Below are 16,407 nucleotides of genomic sequence, written 5' to 3' on the forward strand. Positions count from 1 at the left end.
ATGAAAATTAGCGCAACTATTTTATAAATAAAAAAGTGTTTACAAGTATATAAGTCATTTTATTGTCTATAATTAATTACTTTCATCCCCACTAGCATCCTCTTCCTCCTCGTCATCGGTGTCCTCTTCATCTGAAGAAAGGGTTATACCCAATTCTTCCAATTTTGCAAGATATTTGGTGTTCTTCTCATCTAAATCATTGACTAATATCATTAGTTCATCAACTTCTGATTTATCATTTGCTTGGGCGTGAAGTTTAGAATTAGATGCTTTTAGTTCTTCGATCTCTTTTCTTAATTGAATCAATTCTTCATCTTTGGAGACTGCTAATTCTTCATGTCTATTTTTGGCTTCTATAGCTTCTTTATCTTTCAGTTGTATTGCAGTTTCACAAGAATTTACACGTTCAGTCAAGTTAGACAGATCATTAGTTAGCTTTTCCTTTTCTTTAGCTAAGTTTTCAACAGTTTGCTTATACTCAGCTGCCTCCGTTTTCTTTTCCTGAAATGATGCTTTAGAATCCTTCAAATCATTTTCCAAATTACCCAATTTATCTTTTAGTGAAGAATAGTCCTCTGACAAAGTTTTAAATTCACTTAGTTTTAGCTCTAAAGAAGTGATAACTTTTATCTTACCGTCGTAGTCGGATCTTAGAGTTTTCATATCTTCCTTTATTTTTGATAGCTCTGATTCTTTTATAGCGGCTAAGTCTTCCGCTGCTGATTTTGCCAACTTTTCACTTACTTCCTTCTCATTTAACTTAATATTAGAATTTTTTAGTTGTTTACGAATATCTGCTATTTCTGTATCCTTTTCTGAGACAACTGACAATTGAGATTCTAACTGAGATTGCAATATGCCTAAGGCCTTCTCCTTGCCTAATAACTCCTTTTTCAAAGAGTCAATATTTCCCATGTAGTCTTTTAGTTTGGACTCATTAGAGTTTGCTTGAGTTTTAAGTTTTAACTCAATATTTTTAATTTTTTCGTTTTGAATCTTAGCATCTTCTTTTGCTAAATGCAGTTCATTTGACTTTTCCTCCAATTGATCTTCCAATCTTTCATTAGATTCACGCAATGAGTCTGAGTTAGTTACTAATTTATCTTTCTCTAGAGAATATTCCGCTTTCAAGGCATCAAGCTTGTCTTCTAATTCAGACACTTTTGCAGAATATTCCTTTGTTGCAGTATTAGATCCCTCGTTCAATAATTTTCTTTCTCTCTCAAATTCTTCATTTCTTGATTTTATTGATTTTTGTAACTCCATTATCTGTTCCTGTGTTTTCTGTTTTGAAGTTTCTCTTTCCTTTTTGATAGATAAGATTTCATCCTCAAATTTCTTAATTTTCTTGGATAAATTTTCCTTCTCCTCAGAAATCCTTTGAGAATTCAGGTTAGTTTCATCTAAGTTAGATTTCAGATCAATTAGGTCAGCCCTAGCTTTTTCCAATTCTGATTTCAAGTTCTCATTTTTATTATTAGCTTCATCTAAAAGAAGGGTTACATTTTCTTTTTCTTTCGAAGAATTCAAGGAATCAGATTCTAGAGAAGAATATTCATCTTGTAGTTTTAATATCTCCTGCTTTTGTTCTTCTATTTTCTCTAAATGAGATTCAATATTACTTTTCAAGGACTCCTTGTCTGATTCCAGTTGTTTGAGTAATGATTCTTGCGTAGATAATTTATCTTTCATTATATCATTTTTATGAACTAATTTTTCTTCTGACTCATGAAAATTTTCATCTTTTCTTTTTAACTCCCCATCTAAAGATTTAATTTTTTCCTGTAAAGATGCCACCTCAGTCTTATGCAATATTTTACAATCGTCTGATTTTTTAATTAATGAAGTATTTTCAAGTTTCAATTCTTTATGTTCTCCTGATAATTTTGCAATTTTATCATTAGTTTTTTGAAGTTCATCCTTTGATTCAACGTTCAACTTATGCAATTCATCCTTTTGCTTTGCTAATTCATCCTTTTGCTTTGCTAATTCACCCTTCTGTTTTATCAATTCTTCTAATCGTGATTCAGAACTTGCTAATTTATCTTCTGCTATTTTTATAGTATTATTCAAATTGATAATTGTGCTATCTTTTGTTTTTGAATCCTCCTGACAGGAAGATAATTCAGTTCTTAAATTATCAAGAGTTTCAATGTTTTTCTTTTTATCAGCAGACAATTCATTAATCGAGGTAGTTAACTCCAAAATTTGTTTTTCATTTGCTTCTTTTTCGACGAGAGAGGATTCTAAGGCTTCTTTGGATAATATTTCAGACTTAGATAGACTGTGTTCTAACTCAATAATTTGACTATTTAGCACATTTTTTTCTGAAATCAAAGTAGATATTTTTTCGTTGAGCAAAGCTACTTGTGATGTTAAAGTCGAAACCTCAGTATTATGACTATTTTTAGAAGCCTGTAATTCTTCTGTAATTTTTTCATTTTGAATTTGTAGATCTTTGAAACTATTAGCTAAGGATTTTAGTTTCTCGGTAAGTTTTGGAACAAGAGCATCATGACTTTGGAATCTAGCCTTCCATTCTTCTAAATTTTTATCAGTATTCCTTTTTTCAGAATTTAATTCGTCAATAACCTTATTGGCACTTTCTAAATTTTCTGATAACTTTTTAATCTTCAGTCCAGCTTCATGTAGATTTTGTTGGAGAGAGGATTTCTCTTTCATGAAAGTATCTGAATTTTTTTTCATTTTTTTTTCTAATTCTTTTTCTTTATTAGATAGAAAATCTTTCTCTTTAGTTAAAGACATCAATTCTCTTCCCATTTTATTGATACCTTCCTCAGCTTTTGCTTTTTCTTTTTTTAGCGTATCTAATGTTTTATGTAGTATTGATAATTTTTCTTTGTTTTGTGTTAATTCGTCATTAAGACGTTCCATTTTATTGCTTTGCTGGCTGTTAATTTTTTCCAAATTTTCTTTTGCTTCGCTGACTACTTTTAAGTTGATAGTTAGATCCTTTAGCTCTTTCTGAGTTTTGTTATAATTATCAGATACTGATAGATATTCCTCTTTCGCGGTCTCAAAATCAGTCGTAACATTTTCATGGCTTTCTTTTAAAGCATCTAAATCGTTCTTTAACTTTTCAATAGTCAATTGAGATTCAGCCCCTAGCGTATTAATTTCTTGTTTTAATGCCTTGCATTCCTCTTGAATTTGTTCGAAGTTTTCAAAAGAAAGTTCGACAAAGGGCTCGACATCAGGGCTATGAGCTAGAGCTGTTCTGATTCTATAATAATTATTGTCAATTAGTTCGAAGAAATAAGTATTAAAGTAAATTTTTGGAAGCCCAGTTTCATCAAATAAAGGCTTGAGAATATCAAACTCCTTCGAAGTTTTTGCATATAATGAATCTTCTTTAAATTGCCTTACTCTTGAAGCATAATTGTCCTGGCCTAAGGTTTTTGTTACAAACGCAAAATAACTTTTTCTGGGAAAAGGAGAATCTTTAGAAGAGAATTCATATGCTATACCCAGTAATATTGTAACTAAGCATTTTAGTGTGATATCATCACCTTCTAACTGATATGAGAATGACAATAACGATTGAATAATGGATTTATTAGATAAGAAGCAATTCACTGCTTCCATATCGCCATATAACCAAAAGATTAGCATTGAAAGATAAGTAATAGGGATACGAATATCTTCAGCATTCAATGCAGTAAGTAACAATTCACCAATTGTTTGAATTGCATCCAATTTTTCATCATCATCGCTATCATTATCATCTTCATCATCTATTTTATCGGTATTACTATCATTACCATTATTATTGGTGCTATTTGATGGTTCATCATAGTTCTTTAACTCTTTAGAGTTAGTAGATTTACCTATATCAGCATTCTGGCCTATATTTAATTTTTTATTGCCCTGTAGTGATTTGTTGCTTACTTCTTCTGAAAATATCAGTCTGCTTAGCTCCCTGATTTTAGAACTTGCTGGATTATCAGGTTGGAAAAAATACATCATTAAATCAGTAGCAAAATAGAGTTTATATGGGTTTAATTTAATATCAGGGTCGTACTCCAATAATACTTCAAATAAATTACATTTAAAGTTCATTGTATCGTCTGATTCATCGACAAAAGTTGAGCCGTTATTATATTCTGTAATTTGATTTTTAATAAAAGATAGTTGCAAAACAGAATTATCTTCAAAATATGATTTTAATAGAGCAGTAGCTGCTGATCTTGTAGGAAAAGTATGTACCGAATTAGCATATAGTGCCCAATGAGTCAATAAGTTTACTACAGGAACTAGTTTCATCCCGGTGTTTTTATTATCTGTTGGTAAGGATGGATTAAAATAGGGAACATCGATATTGCCAAAACCTGATTGAGCAAGCTCATTACCCTTAATCATATCGGCAGCAGTTAATAATGCAATTGGTCTTACATTTTTTGGTATATTATGATAGAATGATAAACGTAAAACTACCATTAGAGCATTAGTTTCAACTAAGGTATCTTGATGCATTTTAGTAGTAGTATTACCCGGTTCCACCATTAAAGCTACAATATCTAAAGCTGTGTTAATATTAATGACTCTTTGATCATTCCAAAAGAATTCTTCTTTATCCGATAATGGCTCATTTAATAAATATAGAAGTTTAGGAATATTTCCAGTTTCTAAAAACAAAGTTTGATTTGAAGTATTATATTTTAAAATGTTATTTATTAATGATAAACAGTCATTGACTACTAGAGAACCTCTCAGACCACCTTCTTCCTCAATAATTACAAAAAGTCTTTCAAAAATGTTTTCAAAAGCAACAACTTTTTGAACGTGCGAAGAATCATTAACAACAGCCATCAACAGTAAAATAGCCTCATCTCTAATTTGCTCATGAATATCGTCTAATAATGAAACTAATGATGAAATACCAGTAGGTAGCGATATTATGGCATTTCTAGCTCTAGATGGTCTGGTAGCAACGACAGCTTCCAGTAATTGAATGATATAAAGACGGATATGAAAATTTTCAGAACTTAATAAACCGATAATCATATGAATACATTCGTCATTCTGTGTTAGAGCATCTGCAATCCACATTGAAAATTGATCGGGTTTTAATTCTTCCTGTTTCATCACTAAGGGAGATGGATATTTACCGTTTTGTAATCGTGATTGCTGAGATATCCAGTTTCTAGTTAAATCATCATCACCTTCACCCCTAATAAACAAGATCAATAAAGTCTCTAAAATAGCTTTTACCATATCTTCATCAATGCTATCTCTCTTAAGACTCTGTACTAATGGCTTCAAACCAGATGCAACCACATACTCTCTATATTGACGGCTAAATGACTTCAATGCTAGAACTGCAGATCTTCTATCACTTAAGAGAGTAGCATTCTCTAATGTATCACATAAAGTAGGAATTGTTTCATCTACAGATTGGACCTTTGGAGGCTGGATAAGCCCTTGAATAATATCCATAATCGCACAAGCTTCTTGTTAAAGATGAATATAATGGTATACAATGACAGCTTGTCAACTCTTCATAACATAAGAAGCACATTCTCAAATGTATAAATCAGTTGCTAATGTTCTTTTTTGTTGGCCAATTTATTCTAAGCTGCTATGTACATCAAAAACGCGACACTCCGAAGTTCACTTTGTAGCCTGTTTATAAATATGATAGCGCCATTAATTGTTATTGAAATCATACGGTTAAAATTATCTGATCTTGAATAGCCACTTAATCCAAGCTTTGGATCAAACACTTTAGAAAACAACTAAATAGCCAATTATTGTCGAATAGGCTTTCTATCATCATTACATTTACATATTACGTATTTTTTTAAGGGAAAATCTAATATTATAAACGGATCAATCTTTATTTTATAGTGCATTGAAAGATACAAGACGAATGACATCACGAGTCTCTCATAACATTACTTACTCCACTACAAAATATAAAGCTGCTGCTGGCTTAAGTCTTGGAGACTTTGATATTATAGAGGACTGGGAAGGTAGGCCAGCATCTTTATGGTCAGTACAGAGAATAGGTAATTTGCAAAGCCAAATAGAGAAATATACTTATGGTATACGCCAACAAAGACAAGGTAGGAAAGGATTGGAGTGTATAGGACTTAGTCGTCTCATACCTAAACATCTACTTATAACATTTGCCAATAAGTCATTTGGGTATGATGGATGGGTACTGGATTTGATTTCTGTTACTGTTAAAGAAGCTATAGAACATTCCGAGAAAATTGGGGACAAAGCCACTGAGCGAGAAGAAACTATGTACACTGTGGTAGCTAATGCAGAGGTGAGAGTCACTCTGAAGGATGGCACGAACACAACTGCACGTGCGACAGAAAGATGTACTTTATCATCAAAAGGCGAATGTTTTAGTAGAGTTAAAAAAATGGCAGCCAACTCAGCCTTCAAAAATGCAATATTAAATTTCGAAAATATTGTTTTGGACCATGCTATTAAAGTTGAAGGAAAATATTATACAGATAATTTGTATAAACCACAAATTAAGAAGGAGGAGCTAGGACTGCAAAACACTATTTCCTAAATATTTATTCTTATAGAAAATTTTCAAAAACAATAAATCTTGATGCAAAATTATATATTGAAGGAGAATATATATATTTAAAAAAAATAACTTTATGAGTTTATAATTAAAAATAATATACAAAATTCCTATTTATTAATAATCCACGATTTTATTCTTTTCGAAATCCTTAATTTCTGGCACAGGGATTTCAGGTATGTAGTAAATTTCTCCGTTTTCATTAATTCTTTCTCTATCTTTTTCACTTATAGTATATATTTCTTCTACATTATCCTTTAATAGATCTAAAACTTCAATAAATGTTTTTTGGATTTGATAAGCTTGTTCTCTTTTGTTTCTTCTGCAAAGACCATCTATTAATTTAGCAGCATCTGGTCTGGTCTGGTCTAATCTTTCAATTAATCTACCAATTGATTTTACCAAATACTCCTCTTCATAAATCGTACCTTTCTTCCCACGAGCCCTCTTACGCTCTTCACGGCGCTTATTTTTTGAAGTACGTCTCGAAACACCTGTTTTGGCTGTACCACCAGTTTTCCCAGTATATCTCGTAAAAAATGAATCTTTTGTTGACGTTTCAGATGGAGCAATAGATACATCGTCTGCTTGTTCCGTTTCTTGACCATAAAATGCATATGGATCCTCTTCTTTTTTTGTTCTTAATTCTTTTAATCTTCTTAGTTGAGAATTGATCTGACCTTTACAATCTGCGAGCAATTCAGCAACTGTACCGTAGCCTTCTCCCAGTCCAGGGTCAATAATCTTTTCAATTAAATCAGGCATTTTATTAGAAGATGCAGTTAGACAGGCTGTGGCATAGTTATAAGACCTACAATAGCAAGAAATAGCTTCTTCGATATTATCAAGAAATTTCAAATATATTTCGGCGGCATCAACATACTTGTGTTCAAATGTCAAAGTAGACACTAAATCATCGGCAACGGATATAATTTGATCTGGAAATTTATCTGTAGCAATGCTTAAGGCCTCCTGCCATCTCTTGCTGAATATGTAAGCTTCCATTGCCTCCTTGTATTGCCCAAGCATTTCGAAAATCATTGCAGCTTCAGAATACTCTTGTTTAGAAGAAAGGTGTCTAGCAAAACTTCTATAAATCACATTTTGTTTGGAAGTATCATGACGGTATATATCCAGAGCATTCTTATATAAACAATGAGTATCAACATATTCTTGAATTTCTTGATTGACATTTGTTTCGTCTTTTGATGATTCAACTAACGCCTCCAAAGCTTTTTCATAGTTCTTCAAGTAATCATCAATCAAAAATCTACGACGTAAAGGTTCATTGTCGAACAAATTTTGTAGGAAAGGTAAATATTCACGAGGATCCATTTGAGATTTCTGAGCAACAGCCAAGGACAGTTTAACATCATACAAGGCTAATGCTTCTTTATAAAGAACATTAATATCTTGTAAGAAGCATAGATAAGTCAAGCATGACTCCTTTTCTTCCTTATCATTTAATGCTGTAATTAATGATAAAGCACCCTCAACGTTTGATGGCTTTTGAGACGAGTATGCTGTAATAATAGATTGGATATATTTTTTTTTATAGTGAGAATCATTTAATAGAACTTTTAAAATAGCTTTACAGATTTTATTGATTTTTGATTTTGAAGGATCATAAAACTTCTTTTTTAAATATAGTTGCATTTCGGTCAATTCTGCTGCCTCCATTTCATAAGGTTCGCTTATATCAATGTTTAAAGTTTCTTTGTATTTCGTTTTAGAGACATCTTCATCAACTAGGCATGATATAAATAAATCCAAATAAGAAACTTTCTCAATTTGATCAATGAATAATTTCAAATTTTCATAAAACAATTCAGGGTCATAATCATGCAGAATGTCAAGATGAATTCTATGTGTACGACATGCTGTGAAAGCAACTTTGTAGTTTTTTTCTTTAATGCTTTTACGAACACTTGCTAAAACCATAATTCTTGGACAAATTGTTTCTAAGTTACCACGTGGAGCTTGTAAAACCACTGCACCTTTAGTTGGCATCGAATTAACCAAAATAGAGCCCCTTTCAATGGCACGAACTCTCTCATCGATTACACCTTCTTCTACGATAGGCAAGGGTTTGAATTGAGTAGAGTTCAAATGAACAAATTGTAAATTATTTTGGACAGTTGTGAATAATAAAAATGAGTTTGTTACTTCTAGAGAAGTAACTGCATTAGTTAATTGAACATCATTAGCAAACAGTTTACCTGTATTTGTAATACCAAATGCAACCAATTCTGGATGTTGGGAATTCCATTTATTCAATACGTCATCCTCATATTCAAGAGTAGAATGTTGGTTATCGACTCTAATAACCCTGAAATCACGAACTAATTGTGGGAATTTTGTAATTGGCGTGAATTGACCTTCTAAATCTAATTGCATAATAGAGCCATCTCTAGTTTCGTAAACAAAAAAATTATAATCGAAAGAGGTTTTTAAAAGAATAATCTTATCAAATGTTTCAACAACATTCATAACAGTAGGTGAGTCAATATTTTCAACATTAATTAGTACGATCCTTGAAAGATTGTCTGAATCCAATAATATAGCAACAACGGAATCTTTTACAAAAGCAACTTGACGAAGGGTGTCAAATTCACTAGCAAAGTCAGTTTTTGGTAAAATACATCTGGTTTGAGGATGTTGGCCTTTTTTCATATCCCCCATACTTACGACAGAAGCCAATACTAATGCGTTCCTATTAATAGCAGCATAAATTTCATTAGATAAGCTTGTAGCAACATCAATTACGTTTTCGGGAGTCTCAAAGTCCCTAAAATAAATCGGAGGTGGAACGTTAGCCATTGCTAAAGGAGTTATGTTGACAGTAGTACAATCAATTACCAAGGTAGTACCATTATCAAATGGTTCTAAAGTTGGGCCCACTGTTGTTTTGTAGGCGAAATCTAGAATATTAACTTCATTCTCATTACCGAATAATAATGTGAAATCCTTTTCTGGATGCCATTTTGCGAAGTTAATATTCTCACTATAGATTTCCTGTTTTAAGTACCAATGATAATTCTTGGTGGTCCATAACTGGATTCTATCTTGCAAAACAATGGTTAATATATCTGAAGTATTATTCCAAGTCAAGGAGTTAACTTGCTCATTCAATGGTAATCTGGTATCAAATTCGCCATGCCTTAGACCATTTCTTTCGAAGAATATTAAGTCTAGTGAGTTATCATCAGCTGAATGCATACGGCGTTGAATAGATGCTATTAAAGAACCTTGTGGCTTCCAACTAGTATGACGTTCCATGCCATCTACTGGTTCGGAAGCACTATCCAATTCACCTTCACGGGTGAATACTCGAAGAACTCTTCTTTCGACGGATTGATCGGTTTCCTCTGAGACAGCAGCATCAACTGTAGAAACAACAAAATACTCACAATCCCCTCTCCAAGATATATATGCGTTTTTATTATCTAATTCGGTTATCTTACCTGTATCGACCATATATGGCATAGTTGGATCTCTTAATTCCGAACCAACAAGGCCAGAAGCCTTCAAACTTGCGAAGGCTTCTCTTTCCATGGCTTTGGCACCTGTACCTCTAAATTGAGTTTCTTTTTTACCCCAACCAACGGTGACATGTTTAGACATCTTTAGATCGTCTAATTCCATGTGATATTCATTAATAGGGTCAAAATTTTTACTCAATAAAACAACATTATTGGCATTAGTAACTAATACTAGGGTTTCTTCATCATATGACCAACTTGCAGCTGCAATTCCATCATCTATGGAGCCTACAATTTCAATAACTGTATCCTGATAATTATAATTAACTGAGTCATAAGTAGCAGTCAAAATGTCACCAAGTTTAAAAACAAAGATAAGTTGGTTTAGATCTGGGAAATGTGCAAAGGATAAAAGCGTATCATCCAGGTTTGTTGCACTAAATGTAGCTAAGATGAGCTTAGTACCATCTTTCATATATTGTTGTATCTCATATATTTGAGAATGATCATCAAAAAGAACCACAGTTATACTATCGGTAATGACATCAAATGTAGAATCAACTAATTTAAACGAACTAGCTTCTTCCTCTGGTACAGTAGATGCCAAGGGGTGTAGTTTACCCTTATTGAGTGTAATTAGATTACGCATCTTTCCAAAACGTCAAACAATAGAGTAACGATGGTAATGTGCTATAGATATGGTAAAAGTAAACTAATAAAAAATATAATAGTTAATTTCTTTCTATATAAATTTGAAACAAGTACAATCGATTGTTTGATCGATAATATAGAATATTATTAATAGCTTTCTATTCTCCAAGCTGTGTGTATAGGCGTGTGTGTATCTTGCAATAGTTGAATATTTCATCTCATCGGCTAACAAATTAAGGAACTAAATAAAAAATTTCAATCACCCAAAACGGTCAAATTCTCACGTAATGGGATTTGGTAGCGCCCTTCATGCATCTATTTAATTTTCATTCCTTCTACCACCTGTACACCGTGAACTTTTTTCCGAATAACGCTTTTCTCAAAGATTGTAATTTTCAATGCTATTTTTCGAGATTATCACATGATTTAAAAATTCTGGGAAAGCAGAAATGAAATTCGGACGACGCCAATGAAAATCTTCCACCAGAAAATTCCATTCTCTCCAGCCTAGATTTCTGTCCTAGACAGAATAGCCCCATGGATGTTTCCAATAGGTTTTCCATTTCCAAAGAGAAGCTCAATCTCTAGGCAGAACGAGACTTCGGGCAATGCGTGAAGCTCAGAGATAGTGGAGAAATCGAGAGTCTCGTAGTACTGGAAAATATACATGAAATTTATGCAAGTAAAGTGGTATATTTGAAAAATTACTAAAAATACGTTATTTCAAAGGGCTTTAAGACCAAGCTGTACAAAGAACTATACATTAAAGTATGTGCTAATTGAAGACTATAATGATGAAAATAAGAGGATGTTGGAATTTATAATACACAGGAGGAGCAATTAGGGGTATTAACCAATGATATGGACGAATAGATTGGCGTAGATATAAATTCAAACTCTTAATTCAAGCATTAATTTCAACACAAATTGGGATAAATTTACTAACAATTTTTTTCTATTTTCAACTCTGTTGTTAAATTTTACCACTTAATTACAGCAAAATGGCTCACGAAAACGTCTGGTACTCACATCCAAGAAGATTCGGTAAAGGTTCCCGTCAATGCCGTGTCTGTTCCTCCCACACTGGTTTAATCAGAAAGTACGGTTTGAACATCTGTCGTCAATGTTTCAGAGAAAGAGCTAATGACATTGGTTTCTACAAGTACCGTTAAGCTATATTTAATTTTAAAAGACGTCTATTTATGGGCAATGTTTTTTTCTCCCATCATGCTTTGATTTAATCTTCCTTTAATCCTTTTGGTTGGAACGATGTTATAATCAAATGTTTTTTATCATTAATTATGTACTTATATAAAATCTAAAAAGTAACTCAAATTCTCAGTTCTTAGTTCAAAATAAACACTTACCATTCGTATTACCTTTCTTAGATATATATTAATTTTTGGCGATGTTTCTTCATTTTGTTGAATAAACAGTGCTATAAAGTTTTAGGTAAGGTTTTCTAAGAACCTCGAAATTAACCGCCATATAATTTCTTGTTTTAGCTGTTGCTTGATTCTTTAATATTGCGATAAATTTTTTTGTTATTTATTTATGCCCTCATCTAAATAAATTTTGCAAAGATCAATGCAGATTAATCATTTTGCCGAAACAAAAACTTAATTTTTACCCGGACTTATAAATTCTATATAAGAAGCTTAAAATTTGAAAACTTAATTCCATTGAATCTTTGTAGGTTCGATTTTTTCATTAGTTTTTAAAAACCTTGAATCAAAAATAATTAAAGGAAGCATGCCACAGTTGGCTAAATCTGTCATCAAACAGTTGCTAATTGCCAGTGATTCATTCTTAAATGAACACTAGTTTCCGAGATCAATTTTTTATTATTTAACGTATACCTTCGGGTATATTGGGACAGGATAGGAAGTCCGTTATCTGTGTGCCCCTTTGCAAGGGTGATAGATTTGGGATGTCGAAGATAGTCTACATTTTTTTTTTCTTTTTTCTTTAATTTTTTATTTAGCCTGCATTACCTTTTATCTTGCGACAATATGTAATGGGTTATTTCTTACTATTATTGTAGTGCTGATAATAGGGAATTTTATTATATTAGTAGATGTAGATATATTAAAATATATATGTGGGTAAATTTATAAAGCTATATGGTGGAAGCTCTCAGTTTTCCTGGACTTGAAATTTCTTAACTGGTTTATGAGCGGGAGCAATGAATTGGTTTGATTTAAACTCAGCAACGTCGTCTATCAACTCACCTGTAGGATATTTTGTTCTATCCAATTTGGGTTCATCTTTTTTAGTTTCGCTAATTTGAGATTTCAAATGAATGATTAATTTAGAACTGTTTTCATTAACAATATATTCATCATAAAATTGTAAAATATCTGATTTGGAAAACTTTGATACCAGCTTTGCCTTGTTTTGGCGCAATAAATAATCGTAATCACCATTAAAAATTGAATTACTATATCTACTGCTTTCTTCTTTCATATTCTTATATTTTTGCAATAATGTCTTGCATAAAGCATCTTTATGATTTTCAAATGTTTCAGGTGCCATTTGAGTTAGAATTGTTTTCACTGATTTATAAAATTCATCAATTCTCCATTCTAAATATTCTGTAGTATGTTCTGATTGAACTAGGATTCTGATATTTGTAGTACCATAGTTATTTAGGCTTGAACTGAAAACCACATATCCTAATTGTTCTTTTGTTCTTAAAATATTGAAGCACGGCTCATTAATTATCTGAGCAAACAAACTACTCAACGCAGCTAATCTATCGTTGTAAAGACCAATTTGAGTAACGTGCTGAATGCAAGAATTAACGTTTTCTGGATCCTCTAATAATGTTTCATATCTGTAAGTTTCTCCTTTTTGTAGAACGTATGATCTTAATCTATCATTTCTAATTTGTGGATTGTGAATTGACCCTGAGATGTATTTTTCGACCAATTGATTAACTTCAGCTGCATCAGATTTTTCAAAATTACCGTGCACTAAAGATTCGAAATATACTTCATTAAAAATAGTTGGTAAGAAATTTTCAAGATCTTCAAATGTTAATTTTTGCATGGTAGACAATTTCTCTTTTATAGACCAAGCTCTATCATCGATAACATAATTATAATAGTGAGATACCTGGCCATAGGGAACTTGGAATAACATATTCTTCAATTGTTGTATATATTTCTCTTGGAATATTAAAAATCTGGATTTTTCCAACTTAAAATTTTTAATACCTTTTAGAAAGCTTTCTAATAAAATTAGGATTTTATGATTAAATCCACTTACTGTAATATCTAAACCTTGGCCTGTCTTGGAAAATGAAATATCCAAACTAGCACATGATGCATCATATTGAAGATCTTTCAATTGATCATTGACTAATTGAACATATAATGAAGTTAACATTGAATTGGTGATACTAGCGTGAGAATGTGGTAATTTTGTAAAGATATGAATATAACCCCGTGGTTGCCAAAATCTATCATCCTTCTTAAACCATAATTTACTGACTTGGTCATCTTTTAATAAATATGGTTCATCGATCGGTGTTATATTATCTATTTTCTTAACATCAAAATTCGTGGCAACAAAATCATTTGGATTTGGTAAATATAAATTCTTGTTAAAACCTGCACGTTCGAGTCTTTTTATAAATTTCTTAGGATAGGTTATCGATTTATATTCCGTACCATACCATTCTTCAACTTCATCTGTTTCTACATCCTTAGAGATAAGACTTAAACGTGAATTATATGGAGTTAATTCATTTATATAATTCATAAGAAGTTCAGGCTCATATTTAGAAAATAAACTAGTAGCAAGGATTTTTTCTACTGGGATATATTCCTTTTCTAAAGCCTTTGATAATGACGAAACTGTACCGGATGGGCTTGTCTTTTGTTTAAATTTAAACTCAGCATTAGCAATTGCTTGTAATTCATCATAAATCCATTCTTGTGGTAAGGTATCTTTTAACATATTAATATATTGGAAAATAGCCACTGTAACATCCTCATAATGGTTAAATCCTTCTTCAGTTAGGTCTATATCCACTGAAAAAACTGCATTATCGTCAGATATAGTGTGGCCACCGGCGGCTAATTCTGTGGCCCAACCTAAACATTTCAAATGAGCTAATAATGAGCCAGACCCTTCATGACCAAGTAAATGGCTTAAAATTCTAGGAGTTTTAGATTCCCATTCTTTATCTAAGTCGGGCACTGTAAATGAAAGTTCCAATTTTCTCATATCTTGAACTGGCTTAATATTAATAATTTGCATTAAATATTCTTCAGTAAGCATTTTTTCTTCATAAACTGGTAACTCACGGTTTAGGTTTTTAACGTCTTTAAACATGGAATATGCCCAATCACCCAAAATATCTAGATCTTCTCTACCTAAAATGGTTAATTTCATCAAATTAGCAGAATAGGAATTATTATAGAATTTTAATAACTCATCTCTAATGTCTAGGCCTTGTTCGTTTGGAATTGTACCCAATGTTTGTATATTACCTGTAGAAAATTTATGGTAAGGATGTTTTCTATTTGATAAAGATTTATCTAGTTGGTACATTCTCCAGACATCACTTTGTAAATTTTTCTTGTTTTCACTATCAACAGCATTAATTTCTTTATCAGTGGAATCCTTACTAAATAAAGGACGGGAAAAGAATCCTGAAAATCTATCTAATGCACCTTCCAAATGTTCATAATTAATTTCAAAAAAATAATTGGTATTTAAAGCACCAGTGTATGCATTATATGACCCACCATTGGTACTTAGGAAACTTGAATATTCGTTCTCATCGGGATATTTTTCAGAGCCCATGAACAACAAATGTTCACAAAAATGTGCTAGGCCCGGTAAGCCTTCTGGATCTTCAAATGCACCTATATTGACATCTAATGAAGCTGCTGCCTTGTCTGTAGTAGCATCTTGAATAAGTAAAACTTTTAAGCTATTTGGCAATTCAATAAAGCGATAATTTCTATCGTCTAAATCAGGTTTAGCAAAATTAAGGTTATAAGTCTTATAAGGTGTAGACATGTTCACGAATAGATTTCTGGGTATAATTGAGCAATTAAATATTTCATAAAAAATGGATAGCAATAAAACAAAAATAGAGTACCTTAATATATCAGTTTTTGAAGGTAAAGAACTTGTAAGGCAAATCACTTTGAATATGGTTTTAATAAAAAGGTGCCTTTTTGATACTGGGGATCAAAAGGAGAAAATTAATCAATTGTTTGGCAGAAACGAAAATAAATAAATATATTTCTCGATCGGGTCTGTAATGAGTTCAATTAACCTTAAATATTCTGGAACTTTTTTTTATAAGCAAATGATGAATTCATTATTGTTGTCACCGTTGTATTGTATTTTTTAGCATATGTGGCGAATTGTCGCAAATCTGTGTCGCAAATTCGCATCTCGGTTCTTCACAGTTCCGGGTTGTTTCACAATAACTTTTAGGGTATCATTCTTGGAACTCAGGAACCTCAAGGAACAAGTAAATCTGTTTATTTGTTTTCTCTGCAATATTTTAATATTTTAAAGATTGGTTATATGATATACATACAAAGAGTTAAAAGTACAATTGAAAAAGCAAGCCATTAGATTATTTTGTTCGAATTTGTTGTTTAGCCGCCAATTAATATTACAAGATTAACTGTGTGTTGAGCAATTTATGACTATTTTTTGAGCCCTGAGTATATAATT

The 16,407-nt window shown here is 31.9% G+C and overlaps 5 protein-coding genes across 5 annotated transcripts; 2 read left to right on the plus strand and 3 right to left on the minus strand.

Moving 5' to 3' along the window:
- Positions 1-72: 72 nt before the first annotated feature.
- Positions 73-5,457, minus strand: USO1 (Uso1p; the record flags this gene model as incomplete). Its single annotated transcript, XM_004182417.1, has 1 exon — positions 73-5,457. One exon carries the CDS (start codon positions 5,455-5,457, stop codon positions 73-75), a length of 5,385 nt encoding a protein of 1,794 aa, XP_004182465.1.
- A 433-nt stretch (positions 5,458-5,890) lies between these two features.
- On the plus strand, positions 5,891-6,550 carry RAD59 (Rad59p; the record flags this gene model as incomplete). The annotated part of the gene is made up of 1 exon (XM_004182418.1): positions 5,891-6,550. The coding sequence occupies one exon, from the start codon at positions 5,891-5,893 to the stop codon at positions 6,548-6,550; it is 660 nt and encodes a 219-aa protein (XP_004182466.1).
- Positions 6,551-6,685: 135 nt separating this feature from the next.
- Positions 6,686-10,699, minus strand: IKI3 (Elongator subunit IKI3; the record flags this gene model as incomplete). The annotated part of the gene is made up of 1 exon (XM_004182419.1): positions 6,686-10,699. One exon carries the CDS (start codon positions 10,697-10,699, stop codon positions 6,686-6,688), a length of 4,014 nt encoding a protein of 1,337 aa, XP_004182467.1.
- A 1,003-nt stretch (positions 10,700-11,702) lies between these two features.
- TBLA0I02930 (40S ribosomal protein uS14) lies at positions 11,703-11,873 on the plus strand (the record flags this gene model as incomplete). The annotated part of the gene is made up of 1 exon (XM_004182420.1): positions 11,703-11,873. One exon carries the CDS (start codon positions 11,703-11,705, stop codon positions 11,871-11,873), a length of 171 nt encoding a protein of 56 aa, XP_004182468.1.
- A 964-nt stretch (positions 11,874-12,837) lies between these two features.
- TBLA0I02940 (metalloendopeptidase) lies at positions 12,838-15,735 on the minus strand (the record flags this gene model as incomplete). Its single annotated transcript, XM_004182421.1, has 1 exon — positions 12,838-15,735. The coding sequence occupies one exon, from the start codon at positions 15,733-15,735 to the stop codon at positions 12,838-12,840; it is 2,898 nt and encodes a 965-aa protein (XP_004182469.1).
- Between the last annotated feature and the right edge of the window lie 672 nt (positions 15,736-16,407).

This window comes from Henningerozyma blattae, chromosome 9 (assembly GCF_000315915.1).
Source record: "Henningerozyma blattae CBS 6284 chromosome 9, complete genome".
NCBI classification, from domain to species: domain Eukaryota; kingdom Fungi; phylum Ascomycota; class Saccharomycetes; order Saccharomycetales; family Saccharomycetaceae; genus Henningerozyma; species Henningerozyma blattae.